We start from the raw sequence: 15,514 nt of genomic DNA on the forward strand, positions 1-15,514 counted from the left end.
AGTTTACAGGTCGGGGCTGAGTTACTTTCACTCGTCTCATGTCACTCCTAAGTTAAAGTTTAAAGAAACCTTTGAAGCGTGGTGGAGAAGGAGGTCCCTGCTACGCCTCGGCCGTCGCCCCCGTTCTCCCCCGGCAGCTGCCGGGTGCAAGGAAAAGCTCCAGGCTCCGGCTGCAATGGCAAAGACCCAGGAAAGTGAGACTGGAGGGGTTTAAATGGTCGTCTCCTTCATTTTCTCAGCTTTTTTCACTCACCTGTCTGCAGAGTGTTCTGTGACCGTAAGGATGAGTAGTGGATGAACAGGCGGCTCTTTGGAGCAGGTTAAAGCCGGTGTTTATTTTACTTGTCAAGCAAAAACATCTCCCGCATTCACTGCCGAATGTTAATATTAAAACGCAGAACCTTTCCTTTTAAAATATTTCGCCTCCTTCCTTTCAATTTGAAATAGATTTTTTAATCCAGCCTATTTGCGTGAAAAACTTTTATCCAAAAATGCGTTCTAGCCCCATTTGCAGTTCTTACACCACCACTACCTCTTCCCATTGTTACCAGTTATTGTACTGTGATTTTCCATACAGAGCTGGAAACACGCTTTTTTTTTTACCCAGCTAAAACAGGATCCACTCTGTACTGAAATAAACAGAGTATAGAGGAGACCGGGACTTACTCTCGCCCCAATCGTTTGTCACAGCTTTTGGGAGGAACTGCTCCGGCAACTTCTGGGGTTTTTTTTGCTTTGCAGGCAACAGCAGTTTTCAGCTAAGTCACTGGGAGTTTTTCAGGAGCGAAGACTGTCGGGTGATGCTCTGTGCACCAAGAGCGAGATAAACTATTGTTAATGCCGGTTTCATGGGGCAAAAGATCCTCCCTGGTTCTTTAATGTATTTTTAGAAAGAAATGTCCACAAGCACTTCATTCACCTTGGCGTCTTAAGCGAGTAAAACTCTGGCTACAATTGCAACTGTACCCAAAGCTCTTTGTAAATCTCAACGCTCACTAATTTCTGTTTTAAAGGAAATGTTCCTCCTCAAATGTTGTCAGAAAATGACGGGTATTTCGCGCACGCCGCTGTTTATTTATTTAATAGCACTAATAATCACCGGCACAGCACCTCCCCACGCCGGGCAACCCGGGAGGTCACACTGCACCGGGTAGCTCTCAGGATCCTGCTTGTCTTTGCTTTAAAAACACCTTGCCAAGTGTTAAACCTTTTTTTTTTTTTTTTGAGTTTTTATTTGTTGGTTGGTTTTGTTTGGTTAGGTTTGTTTTTTTTTTTTTTTTGTGGGGCTTGTGGTTTTGTCTTCATATTTTTTTTGTTATGGGGATTTTTCCATTTGCCCCGTCCAGGGCAGATCCGGGGCAAGGAAGGGGACTAAAAGGATTATTGTCTCTGGATATTCGGGTGAGAAACGCACATGCAAACACACACACTCCTTTAATTTCAGTGTTGTTTGGAGGAAGCTCCAAAGTAATTGCGGTGATTTCGTAATTGCGTGAGATTCTGGGCTTTTGCCTAGCTCCGTATTAAGGAGAAGGTATGAAAACACTCTTAACTCGTAAATCCCCGGAGATTTCCTTCTCTCCCGCGACCAGAAAGCGTTCACAGGCAGAGGAACGACTTGCTGGAAGGGAAATCAGAGCAGCGCTTTTCTCGCTGCCCTGGGGCACCGGATCGGGCCCCCAGGGCCATGGGGTGCGGGGAAATCAGAGTCCTGGCCCGTGGTGGGAGGAAAGACCCTTTGCACCGGCTGGAGTCTATGACAAGTGTTTAATTCCGAAGGCAAATACGAGGAACGCAGTTTTTCCACCTCCCTTAACTCATAAAAGTCAGTAGTGGTGCGCGAACGAGACCGGCTCTGCACGACAAAGCGGAGCTACACGCAGTTGTGACACGACGTGTAACACGATGTCCTGGTACAACTGTGCACATACACAGACACACGTCCAGCTACGAGGGGAAAAAAAAAATACGTGTGGATGCCTGTTTACGAGAGAGACAGAAAAAAAACCAAAGGAATTCAGTAAATATATTGGTACTGGAGGTTATTTAAGACATTTGACTGGTTCCATCATAGGGACACCAGATGTTATTTATGAGGTCTCGTATAAATGTGGGCCATACCATGCAGGTGGGGAGGGAAAAGAGGCAAAAAAAAAACGGCAAAAGGAAGGAAGACAAGAAAGGAGTTCACCCCAAAGGGATGAAAGACAAAAATGATGTTTATGACTATATAAATCAAGGTGAAGTTTTGTAATGGAAACTAGAACTACCTAGAGCTTTAAAAAGAGACTGAGGCAAGAAAGGAGAGACGGAGAGAAGGTCCCCGCTGGTGATGAGTGGGAAAGCAGATTATAACATCAGACTGGTGGGGAGGGAAAGTTTTGATGAGCTGTATTAGTGCTGCTATACATTTATTTTTAACCTTAGCTGGGGGGAGAAGCTAGGAGATGAAAAAAGACCGGGAGGTAAGGGAGAGAGAAGAGAGAAAGAGAGAGAGAGAGGGAAGAGAGAAAGTAGAGGAGAAAGAATGAGAGAGAAAGGGAAAAGGAGAGAGAGAAAGCAAGATAGAAATAAAGAAAGAGAGAGCAGGAAATAGGGAAAGAGAGAGAAAGAAAGAGGGAGAAAGAGAGGAAGAGAGAAAGGAAGAGAGGAATGAAGGGAGAGAAAGAAAGAGAAAGGGAGAGGGAGAGAAGGAAAGAGAGAAAGAAAGAGAGAGAGAGGGAAAGAGAGGGAAAGAGAGGGAAAGAGAGGGAAAGAGAGGAAGGAAGGAAGGAAGGAAGGAAGGAAGGAAGGAAGGAAGGAAGGAAGGAGGGAAGGAGGGAAGGAAGGAGGGAAGGAAGGAGGGAAGGAAGGAAGGAAGGAAGGAAGGAAGGAAGGAAGGAAGGAAGGAAGGAAGGAAGGAAGGAAGGAAGGAATGCAGTGGAACAGAGATCAGCAGGAATATTCCTTCTCTGCTGACACCAGACCCTCGGTGTCCCAGCCCCTCCAGCACCGCGGGCTCCAAACCGGGGGGAGCGGGGGCAGAACCTGGTCCGGGGATACAGGGCGCACCGGCAGCCTCCCGGAGCAGCTCACTGTACTTTATTGTAAATATATACATATACATGGTTTGAATTTGCGACCTCGACACTGTCGCCGGGAGCCTCGGAAACTCGGGGTGAGCCCTTCCTCATCTCGTTGGGTCCCATTTTAAAGGGACCTCCCGGTTTCCACAAGAGGCTGTTTCTGCTGAGTTATAGAAGAGCTTTCCTTGGTGCATTTTTTTTAATCCCCTTTTTACGTAACTGTTGCACAGTTCTTGGGCAACAGAGGAACTTCCTGATTGCCTCGTCCCCCAAACAACCCTCCCAGACTCCTCTGGGAACTGCGAGAGCTGTTTTGAAAGGCTTCATGTAAAACATATGCTTTACTAAAAAGAATATCATCGGTGCGATTTAAACAAAAGAAAACAAACTACAAAAGCATGGCATGCAGCCTGGCTTTTGGAAATCTGCTCCAGTGTCACTGGTCTTCCCAGTTCTCTCTGCCCACTGGCATCCTTCACCCCACACCTGCCCGCAGGGGCTGGGGAGGTTTGGGGTGTCCCTACTCATCGCCCTGCGAACCCCCGGTGAAAAGGAGGAAAAGAGGGGGGCTGAGTGGGATTCCCTTTTTTCTTTTGCTCGCAGCTCCGCTGCTGTCCCCACCTCTTTTTTCCCCTGCCCGGACCCCTGGCGCTGCTGTGTCCCCGTCGTCCCGCCTCCCTCGACCTGCTGCCTCCATCCCGGGTCCCCCAAACTTGCTCCGGGCGATTTTGCCATCACTCCGAGGAGAGAAAGTAGGTCACGGCTGAGTCCAAGCCTGGCTGAAGCCGAGGCAGCCGAGCCTCGAAAGCTTCCCCATAAAATAGACTTTGGGGTCGTCATTTGCAATGTCTTTTTTTTTTTTTTTTTCTTTTTTTTTATTATTACGATGATGATGATTTATTTTGGACACCTTGGGCGATCAGCTGAGTCGGCTCCTGTAGTCCAAGCTGGAAGGAGAGGGAGAAGGGAGGTAGTTTGGGAGGTGGAGGTGGACATGGATTTATTTTTTGCTATTCCCCCACCCCACACCCCTCGAGATAAATATTAAATTGCAAAAGCCGATCCACCGCCTGTATGGCTCCTGTATCTCTCCATCTGCCTTCTTAAACTACCGCTTTCCCTAAAAACCAAGAGATAAAACCCAGCCCAGACAAATCTTCAGAGCCGGTATTTAACTACAACAGGTCACCGCAGTAAAAGCGATGCTTTAAACCGGTTTCCACCCTCGGGGCTCTCTGTTTGAGCACACGTTTGTGTTTGTTTTCAGGGTGACTATGCGGGAGGGTTAAATTGACGGTCCTTTCCAGCCTCTGACTTACAGGAAAAATAAATAAATAAATATATAAATAAAAAGTGCTTTTCGTGATATGGTGCTTTTCATGATAATATCTAAAACAAAACAAAACAAAAAAAGTCCTGACCCCCTCCTCTTTCACCCAAGCACAGGGTAAACCCCGAGTCACTCCAGTGGCTCCGAGTTAGCCCTGGAGATCCGGATTTCCCCTTGCCTCTTCTTAATGAGTGTCAGTTACAAACCGAAATAAAACCGACTTGGGAATGGAGGGGAGGGAGGGTGGAGGTGGAGGAAGAAGTTGTTTTGGTTCGAATATTTCCTTTTGCTAATTAGTGGTGCTGCAACTGAAGACCTAAAGGTAGAAAATAATCCCGCGTTGTGGATACGATCACTCCCGATCCGTATATAAGAGTATCTATATACATATACACACTCACATCCACGTATACATAAATGAAACGTACAGTAACAGTAACACAGCAGTGGGGGGGGGAAATAGGTTCCTGATGTTGAAGGCTTACATAACATTTTCTTTTAATGGCTACTACTTTGAAAAGGAAAAGAAGATTTACTCCTAATTCAGCTGGTAAAAGCAAAATGAAACGAAAGCTCACGTTAACATGACATGAGGTTTATTATAGGTCTGCTTAGAATGAAGAGGTAAGAGTGGTAAAAATATGGACACTTTTGAATCAGACAGAAATAAAATACCAACATTTCTGAGAAGCAATATTTATTGTCTTTTTTTTTTTTCTTTAATGTAGAGACATGTCCTGAATTTCCCCAAAGCCTAGACTGGGAAAATAAAGACTTCCTGGTGTTATAAGTAAATCCGTCTGCAGAATCGAAGCAGCACCAACATTCAAAAAAACTGAAGAGGAAAATACAACAAAACACAACAATCTCTTTTTTTTTATTCTTATTCTTATTATTTATGTAAATCAGGTCATCACTGGACAAGAAACCAATTTCTACCCATTACCATAACAGCTTGTCTATAAAGAACAGAAAAGATTCAGATAGGATACTATCTAGTCAAGCGGGATTTTTTTTTGTCTGTTTTGTTTTTTTCTTTTTTGTTTGCTTTTTTTATTTTTTTTTTTTTACTTTTTGTTTTTAAATTCCCTCACCCATTCACAGAGGTATAGATTCACAGATAAATAACCCAAAAACTACTTGCTCGCCATATTTACACATTCCCGTTAAATTAAGCATAAATAAATATATACAAACTCAATACTGAATGCCTCTCCGCATTTCTTCTCAGGAAGAGTCAATAAACTGATATTTCTCACTGCATGGTCAGATTTTTCAAGAACAGGAGGTGAAAGGGATGGTTTGGGGTATAAAAGGAGACTTTCTCTTGGTTTTTTCTTCCATCTTTCCAGTTTTTCATTAGCTTTTCAGAGCTTTGCATTTGGGATTGCTTTTTGCTTTATTCCTCCCTGGCACACAATATTTTGTTTCTCACAAATTATTCGAACACTTGCCAGTGTGTTTGGGGATGTTTTCTTTTACTTTTTTTTTCTTTTCCCTTTCTATAAGAAAATATACTATTTGTAAAAAGCCTATGGTCTCTCTTACATAGGGAAGCCGGAGGGGAGGGGTGAGTTTGGCTGGATCGATCTGGCAATGCCTACGGCAGCTGAAACGAGCACCATATTCTCCGAGAAACATATTAAAACAAAGCCGAATAGGTCTGCGTGATAAACCGGTCAGAAAGAAATGAGCAGGGGAAGGGAATAAGCCCTCTGGGCACAGCTAAAGGTCTTAAAACCATCCTCCCTCTTCCCTCCCACCCAGCCCCAAATGCAAATTTGGGGATTTTGGGGAAGGTTGGTCTGGGATGTAAAGGGACTTGAAACAGCTTCTCACAGAGAATTTCTATTAGGTGGGACAAGACACGACCCGATTTTAAAGAAATCATCGGGTTGTAAAAGGATTCCCATAAAATTGGTTTCTTGTTTCCTTCACACCTTGTGTGAACAACAACCAGGGGAAAATAATTTTTAAAAGTCAGGGAGCATACAAAAACAAAGAATTTGCCCATGGAAAATAAAGAGTTGTTATTAAGAAAAAGAGAGAGAGAGACTAAGAATGAAATTAAATTTACAGCAACCCACCTGTTTGTTTTGAAAACAAACTTTTCACGGTCTCTCCTCCAACTTTTCCCTTGAGATAAAAAGCAAAGCTGCCGTAAATTCTTTATTGATTTATGATCCCGAGGAAACAAAATCTTTTAATAACTCGATTATCAGATAAGCATCTGAGGTGCCTCGCCAACACAAGTAGTTGGGTTGGGAAAGTGCAGGGGAGCAGGTAAATGCCTTCCAGGGGGAGACTGAGTGTAGTTTTTGGAGGACCTCAGTCCTCAGCATTGATAGGAGCCACAGATAAATGAACACTTCTCTCTGGGACCAGTACTAGGCTGGGAGAAAAACAGAGATGGGTATGCTCCTGTGTCGTGTTTCAATCAGAAAACTGGTGGATTTTGTCTCCCTGCTTTGGAGAACAAACAAGGAGCTTCCCACCAAAATCAATGGGAATTTTACATTTGCCTTTATTTCACTTGAGCAAAGCACAGCCTGGCTTTTGTCTGCCTATTCCAAGTAGAAGGCACAAGGGGCAGATTCAAAGTTGCCAGGAGTTACCAGCTGAAATTCTTCACTCAACCTTCTCAAGGTTTAGGTCCTGGTCCAGGTGACTAAACCTGTGCCTAAGGGAGATTTCAGCAGCTGGATCAGGCCCTCACACATGTGTGCATGTGCACATGTGTGTGCAGGTCTTTCCTCAAGAAGCTGCATTAACCAACAGTGGTGGTGTGGTACTGTCTTCTGCAGTTAAAAGGAGCATCCCCAATGTCTCTCCAAAGACAAGGAAGGACCATTTCCAACATCCCACCAAAGCCTTCAGCTGGAAGCTCTGGAATGACAAGGATCAGGTCCCGATGTCCCTACGTGTGTAGGTGGAGAGGTGGAAGACTGTGAGTTAACTTGGGGTCTGCCTACACAGGGCTGAATCATGGAGGAGGGTTGGACCCATGGGCTCATCACAAAGGCTATTTGCAGAGGGTGGGCAAAGCAACATGTTTGTGCTCAGCTCCAACAAACAGAATAGTCTCATCATGAGATAAGCTTTCAGGTGGTGCCATTTATTCCTCCCCAGACACACACACATGCAGCCCTTCCTTTTCCCATGTATCACTGCTGGGACATTCCCTGCAATGGAGCTTCAATTGTCCTTCTCCAGGTCCTGCTGAAATTGTGGACAATTGGCAAAGGGTGGGAGGCTGCTCTTCAGTCTGGGGGTCCTCAGCCTACTGATGATTCATGAGATCTACATCACCCAGGGATCCACACTTCCTCTGGTGACATCCACAGGGGCATGTCAATCACCAAATCCACTGCCAGGGTCAAAGAGCACCTCCAACTCACCCCAGCAGCCCATGGAGAAGGTTGTCTGTCTCAGTTTCCCCCTTTTCTCACATGATATTCCCCACAGTACTCTGTCTCAGAGGAGCCAAAGGTACTTGAATGAGGAGCAGCTCCAAAGGGTTCAGTGCTCCTTAGGGTTGGGTGATTCCTGAATTTCTATTGACATACACATTTCCATCTCACAAGTAGGAAACAAGAACCAAGACCTTCACTTGCTGCACAAAGATTTGAAAAGCAGAGCAGGGCCATTTCTCAGCTGTAGCCATTTCTCAGACAGCTAATGACACTAAGGGTGACAATCAAGGGGCTCATTTGCTTTTTTCAAGAGAATTTTGTCAGGGACTATGTAGTGTAGTGATGAATTATTTCTCCCTCACCATCCACTTTGGAAGGTATCAAGAAACTAAAACAAGACTAAAGTTTCTCTTTTTCTTTCTCTGGCTTCAGATGTGCCTGCTTGGGTGGGTGGGATTGCTGAAGCTTTAACAGGGATCCTAGGGGATGCCTGAGCCCACTGGAGTTTTGCCAGTGACTCCAGGAGATTTACCTGCACTCAGTAACTCTTCTGACATAAACAAAAAGATGTGCTAGTGCATGAACTCTGCCCCACTGAGAAACACAGGCAGTTACCCAATACAGCAGAATCCAACTAGGAATTCACATCCTTACACTTCAGCATTATTTATACAAGAGAAGACAAAGAAATGTATCTTATAAAAAAAAAAAAAAAAAAAAAAAAAAGAAGGAAAGAAATCAGACTCCCCCTGCACCCCCCCAAATCATATGCATAAGACATCCTGTCACACACCAAACCACCAAGCAAAACATTAAGTTAAGAAGGATTCTCCCCCCTACATTGACTTGTTCTAAAGCAAGAGTCACAAGACAGGTCTTTTTTTTTTAAAAAAAGCTTTCTAAGAGAAACAGATTTCCTCAGACTGAGCTTAGAAATCAGGATATTCCCTGGCAAGCCCTCCCCACTCCCATCACGAGGAGCCAGCTCACATGGCAACCCTTTCCTCCCTGGGTACAAAACCCTAGTGCCAAGCAAATGCGGTAACATTCAACACAGCTCTTATTTTCTTTGCAGCATTACACCTCAGTTTCAACTCATATTTTTTTATCTCATTCAAATTATTCCCTTTGAGCTTCTTTAAAGAAGTGCACCTACAGAATTCGGAAACAACTGGCTTTGATTTGAAAAAGAAAAAAAAAAGTATCAGAATATCAGAATTGTGGATTTTTTTTCTCTGTACCTGATATATTGTGTAGGGATCTCTAGTCCTCTTTGAAGAAGCTCATAAGCCAAGCGGGCAAAGCTTTAGGAAACAGAAGAAAATAAAATAGTGCATACTCCTGAGAAAGAATTACATACTCATATCACTCTTTTTTTTTTGTTGTTAACAGTTCTTTAAAAATGGGGGAAGATATCTCTCACACACACTAGTCAAGGAAATTAAGGACTGAAACATCGGCATAGTTAGGAATATAAAACTCCCTAGAGAAAAAGAGGAGATCTCAGAAAATTAAGAAATCAGGTAGCACTGACATTTTACCAGACCCTACTTTGAAATTTCGCAACCCATTATAGACAAGGCATTTTACCATCAAAGGCAAGTACTAAATTACAAAGGTATGTTTGCATGCATAAATACGTGTGGCTATGCACACATATTAAATATATATGTATATATTTATATACATACATATATATACAAACATACACAGGATGCACACGCACCCCATCAAGTTATGTATGTGCATACGCATATGCACACACATAAGCACACACACACCCATACACGCCTGTAAACGCTGGAAATCTAAACAGAAGGTCTGTCTAGACCAGGAAAAACAAAAAAAGTTCTTAAAAAGTACAGTCAGTTAATTCAGCTGAGCTACAGTGACTTGAAACTTGCCATCTAACGGCATTAACGTGAGATGCTGCCATGAACGCAGCATGAACTGGCTGGTGTTGGTGACTTCGGCTCCTTTCCTAGTCTAGACAGAGCCAGGGTGGTGAGATGAGATGGGAAGAGTTGCGGGGGGGAATGATGTGATGGGGTTGTTCAGAAAGGAACGCTCTGGAAGATCATTTTAGCTAGAGGAGTGGAGACAGGACGTCATTCAAAAAAAAAAAAAAAAAAAAAAAAAAAAACAAGAAAAAAAAGCAAGACAGACCGTGCAGCTCAATAAATCAAAGCACTGACACCAAAAATGTTTCTCCGATTTCTTCCAATAAGTTATTCGTTTCTTTCTTTTATTATTATTATTATTAATTATTATTATTATATTCCCCTCCCGCCATCCCCCCAATCATTATTTTAAAAATGTGAAAGAACAGAAGCGGGAAAAAAATCCTGGTGGTTGTCTTCAAATATTCCTGGCAAGAGACTCTTAACCACTGATCTTGCGCCATTGTGCTCCTCTGATCTTAAATTATTGTCTTTCTTTTATTATTATTTTTATTATTATTATTATTTTGTCCTACCTAATAGAATTCTTCCAAAGCCCAATCCAATATTTTTAAAGCTAAAATTAAGACGGTTTTGTTTTAAAAGATTATCTCTCTCTTTTCTCCTTTTATTTAACTTTTTCTTTTCCTTTTTTTTTTTTTTTTCCCCTCTCTCCCTCTCTTTCTCTCATTTTCTGTGTTTCTCTTCCTTGTCTCCAGTTTTACTACCTGGTCCTTCGCCAGATGTGTGCCTGTTAGCAGTGTTGTTGTTCAAGAACATCTTGTCCATGCCTTTGAGAGCTTCAGTCAGGTAGTTTTGAAGGGCTGTGAGGGCAGCACAGATAGCGGGGGCCCCAAAGCCATGAGTGATGAGGCTGAAGTGAGTCAAGCAGCTCTGAATGCCCGGTTCCAAAATAGGGGTGGGCCGGCTGTTTCCAATGGGTGTCCTGTCCTGGGCCAAGAGATCTGTAAATTCTTTACAAAGTTGCCTGCACAGAAGAAAGAAAGGCAAAGAGAGGACAAGAGAGAGAGAAAAGCAGTGGTTAGGCTCATCCCACACTTTTCCAAGATAACCAAGACTGAAGAAAGAGGTAGATTCAAGTCAAAGGTGATCTCAAGCCCTTAGGATGGGACCTTTCTCATAGACAGTTTGGGTTGGAAGGAACCGTCAAAGCTCATCTAGTTCAACCCACCCCCCTGCCTACAATGAGAAGGGACATCTTTAGCTAGATCAGGTTTTCCACCTTCCTTTCCTTCAGCAATGCTTGGGAACCGACCATGACAAGCCAGCAGCTCCCTGCTCAGGATTATGTTCTTCAGGAGAGAGTTTTCTGCAATTGCAGGATAACAGCAGGTCTGAAGATCAAAATCTTTCCAGCAGCCACAAGGATGTCCATTGTCCCTGACCATTGCAGTGGGGGTTGGACTAGATGACCTTTGAAGGTCTCTTCCAACCCAAACTATTCTATGATTCTATTATTCTGAAGCACTATGAAAACCCAGCCCTGCTTGGTGTCTCTAGAAATAACAAAGATCAATGATCCTTGTGGGTGCCTTCCAACTCAGGACGTTCTGTGATTCTGTGAGATGTTCCATGGGTCTTTTAGCTGCCCATCTTCCTGGAGGCTTGACCCTGGCTCAAAGCAGCTCCCACCAATGCTATTACTGGAAGAAAGCACAACCGCGTGCTGAGAGCTACTGGGTGACACAGAGACAGGGTGCAGGAAAGGACCAAAATGGAGCATCCTCTGAGACTGCTCAGGCTGAGCCACCTTACTGAGAAAGATCAGAACTTTAGGACTCCATGCTGGCTTCTTCATTGCATAAGGAGCAAAGCAAGCACTTCCTATTTTATTTTGGGGAGTGACATCCCAATTAACACATCAGAGTTGACCTCTGGCTCTTGTTTGTTTGCCCACACCTTTGAAAACTCAGATTTCATTTTTATAATTAATTCCCTCACCACCACTTTCTTTTGCATTGCTCTGGTCCAAAAGGCCTTCAAGTCAACGGGTGCCTGAGCAACGTACAAACCCTGAGGGCTGGTGGGGTTCCCAAAAGAATAGTTTCTTTGAGGCAGATGTCTACCCAGGGACTGGAGAGAAAAGGCTGGAATTAAAAAAAAAAAAAAAAAAAAACAAACCACAACCACTTTAAAAAGGAGTTCATCTCCCATCCTCTGAAATTCTCTGAAATCTCTGAAATTCCCAGTGGTTTAAAGGTTTCAGAGGGTGGGGAAAGATAAAGGTCTACTTCTATGTGTATTATCCATTAAGAAAGTGCAAGAGAGGAAACTTTGAATTTGGAGAACAAACAGTAATGAGTCCAACATTTTACATCTTCAAAGAGCAAAGCAGGGTCTGTGAGCAATTAAAGTTCTGGGACATTAATATCTTCTGACCCTGCGGAAAAGGGCAATCAAATTCCAATCACGTCTAAAAAACATCTGGACGAATTTGAGCAAATGATTTTTCAACCCTCCATATATCTCTTTAAATTACACTATCATCTGAGGCAAGCCACATTCCAGAGTATGAAATAAATGAGAGTTGCTTGGGCTGGTATTTTTTTCCTTTTTCTTTTTTTTTTTTTTTAAGCTTTTTTTAAAATTTCTTGCAGATAGATGGAGATATGTGGAGACACAGAGTACCCACCATCCAGGACTCAAGCAAATCATGAAGCACCCAGTTAATAGCCTGGGAGGCAGAGCCAAGTGTAAATCATCTGATACAGCACATTCACCGAGAAAGTCCCGAGAGAGAAAGATGAGCTGGGAGGACCAAACCGAGCATCAGTACAAGTACATGGTGGTGGTAGAGGGTGTTTCTTTTTTGTTACTTTTATTTTTTTTTAAACCCTATGGTAAAGACATTGCAGTTTGGTAGCAGACAAACAGGTATGTGTGAGCAGCAGGAGGGACAGACAGACATGCTGTGGAGGCAAAATATAGATTTTTGGTCCCCTTTCCATAAAGATATTTGAACTGGGGAGGGGCTTGGAAGCTATGTATGGTAGCTAGGGGACAGTCAGCTACATCCTCTATAAGGACAGTGTGTGTGGGCAGAAAACCCATTGCAGAGGGACATTATAGGGTCTCCCCTGCCCATAGAAGGTTACGAACAACTTTTCTCCCCATGGGGCCGGTATAATTTGGGGACCGGAAAAATCTGCCGGCTTTCTAAACGAGCCCAGAGGGAGGGTTTGAAGAGCAGGAGAATTTTCTCTTTACTCACTTTGTAGCAAGCAGCATATTTTTCCGGGAGTGGAGGTCGCTGGGGTCCGTGTGCTGTCTGTTCAGGTACTCAGAAACAGCTTTGGCTGGGAATTCCGTTTCGCAGATGTACCCAAAATCCCGAGCTAAATGTACGGCCTCACCTGGAGGAGAACGACAAGGACATTAGCACCTCCGGGCAGCGCCGGCCCCGGGCTGGGCTGGTCCGACCTGCCGGGCACCCGGGAGGGGCAGCAGGGCTGTTGCCCACCGCTCCCTCCAGGAGAGACCAGCTCCTTCGGGCCGTCTTTAGAAAATTTATATCATCCCTTACATCTTAGGGACAAGCTCCGGGTATAGGTTTTTTCCCTCCACAAGCCCTGTTTTGGGGGTAGAAGTTAGTTGACGGGACAGATTTTCAGCTGATGGGGTTTGACTTTGCTACAATGCGCTTGTGATGGTACGTACACATGGAGCTGATTGTGCAGAACTGTGGGAGAAGTGTGCACACATACATACACACACACACACACTTTCAAATGAACTGGGACCAAAAAAAAAAGGCAAGAGGAAACTCAAATCCCGAAAGACAGAAAGATCCAAACTTCCCTTACAGCAGAGAAATAGTTCCTGTTTCAGTACACCATAACACTGTCCAAAATTTTACAGACATTGACATAATGTTAATATTAACGTCAGTTCTTTGTGTGTATGCTTATATACACATTGTTTGTACACAGAGCACTTGCATCACTATCACAATTATTGCTACAACAGTAAATTACTGAAAATAACTGACTTTCACCCGATAGAAATTATTAATCTTCTTTCTTAACTGACCATCATGCAGTAGGAACTCCTGTCTGCCCTGTGGAAGGATAGCAACTAATAGCAACATTTTCTGTGAAAAATAATAATTATTCTAATTGTCACTTTTCCTGCCTGTCTGCTTTCAGGTTTCTTGCCTTCAGAGGTTCGTGTCATCCAACTCCTATGGATATACTTTATACCACGAGAAGAAGACAGTGGCTTCAGAAAATAGGAAAATAGGAAGGGGAGGGGATGGAAGGGAAACCCAGGCTCAAGGGGGATTCCACCAGATTATAGCTCAGCCCCTCTGGAATAAAGCGTTAAACCCTTTAAAGCACCGCCTGAGGGACCAGGGGGTTGAAGATTTCCAACCCTCAAAACAGATATGCCTGATAACTCCAGGACCACGTTATTTTTAACGACCGAGAGTTGCTTTCCAACGTCGTCTTCTGCTCTCCAAAGCTTCTTGCTAATCACCAAACCGCTTAATGAAAGCGAGGGCAGCCGGCGGAGCCCGGGGAGTCCCCACCACGGCCCCACCGCCCCGGGCAGGGTCCCCCCGGGCACCGCTCGGGTAATCCCGGCCGGAGCGTTTCTGCTCTCGGCGATACAATTGCAGTGACGCTAAAGCCTGGCTGGTGGCAGGAAAGAAAGATAAATCTCCAGCAGGTGCAGCTGCTTCCAAAATAGAGGGAGCTCTCTGGAGGTAAACTGTTGATTTGTAAGGAAATCAGGGGAGAGGAGGTAATGTACACCTTACTACACACTTGACATAGATTTTAGCATCACTACACAACCGCGCAAGCTTTGGAACCTCAGAACAGCTTCGAGGAGGGAATGATTTTTCTGTGAGTAGGATGCTCTTGTTTTTACATATGTGCACGAAACCGGGTGTTAAAGGGCTGTTCTCACACACGTCTCCTATAGCGCGACCCTAATTCATAACCTGCGCTGTGCTTTGCACACTCAGCATAACCTACAAGTGGGTACCAGGAGCAGCTCGTTAATACCAGCCCCCGTCTTTTTACCAACCTGCCTTCAGCTCTGCATGCGGCAAACTCTTTTGATTGAGTTGAAAAGTTAATATCTAGCACAAATGTTTATGCATGCTTATATGCAGAAGAGATAAGTGGATTATTTATACGCCTCTTGGTGTGTATGTGTAATGTAGATACATATAATTCATAAATGCACCCATACTATTTCGGTTATGTGTTTTTTGGAAAAGGTCCAACTTCTCTTAGCATAAGCACACACATATCCTAAACATATTAGTGGCTCTACATTTTACTTTTCCCTACGTTAACGATAGATCAAAGAAACACGCCGAGCATCAAAATGACATTAGTTGACTCGAAATGAGGTGAAACTTCAGTCTCCTCTTCCCTCTCTCCTTCCTCAGGAGTAGCTTGTCTCTTCATTCAGTTCTAGCCACCTTAAGGTAAACCGTGCTCTGCGACTCTTCAATTGCTCTGATTTCTGTCTATATATATTTAATATGTACTATTTTTCCTGGCTGAGCGTCCCGTAGTGGCCAAAAATAAGCTCAGGAGGAGCGAATTAGCGGGAGGATGGAGTAGACATGGAGTCGGAGAGCACAGACTGGAAATCAATAGCAATGAGGAATGGGACAGCCATGAATAATCACACACATATACACACATATATACATACATATACACACTCACACAACCGCATTCTTGCCACCAAGAGGAATCAATGATGATTTCATTTTTGGGAATGGGA

General features: G+C 43.8%; 1 protein-coding gene across 14 annotated transcripts in view; it reads right to left on the reverse strand.

Annotated features, from left to right (window-relative positions):
* Positions 1 to 3,904: 3,904 nt before the first annotated feature.
* Positions 3,905 to 15,514, reverse strand: part of TFAP2B (transcription factor AP-2 beta) — a 34,074-nt gene continuing 22,464 nt past the window's right edge. For 5 of the 14 annotated variants that reach the window (XM_065055659.1, XM_065055658.1, XM_065055664.1 and 2 more), the window contains 3 exons: positions 12,981 to 13,122; positions 10,477 to 10,736; positions 3,905 to 4,012 (listed from right to left, as the gene is read on the reverse strand). In XM_065055659.1, the coding sequence (XP_064911731.1) occupies positions 3,963 to 4,012; positions 10,477 to 10,736; positions 12,981 to 13,122 (452 nt within the window). In that variant the 3' untranslated portion in view covers positions 3,905 to 3,962. Of the gene's footprint in view, positions 4,013 to 5,915; positions 9,113 to 9,713; positions 9,895 to 10,022; positions 10,737 to 12,980; positions 13,123 to 15,514 lie in introns of those variants that run through there. The other 9 variants (XM_065055660.1, XM_005507396.3, XM_065055669.1 and 6 more) reach the window with 5 other exon arrangements.

The sequence above is a fragment of the Columba livia genome, chromosome 3, assembly GCF_036013475.1.
Source record: "Columba livia isolate bColLiv1 breed racing homer chromosome 3, bColLiv1.pat.W.v2, whole genome shotgun sequence".
NCBI lineage: Eukaryota > Metazoa > Chordata > Aves > Columbiformes > Columbidae > Columba > Columba livia.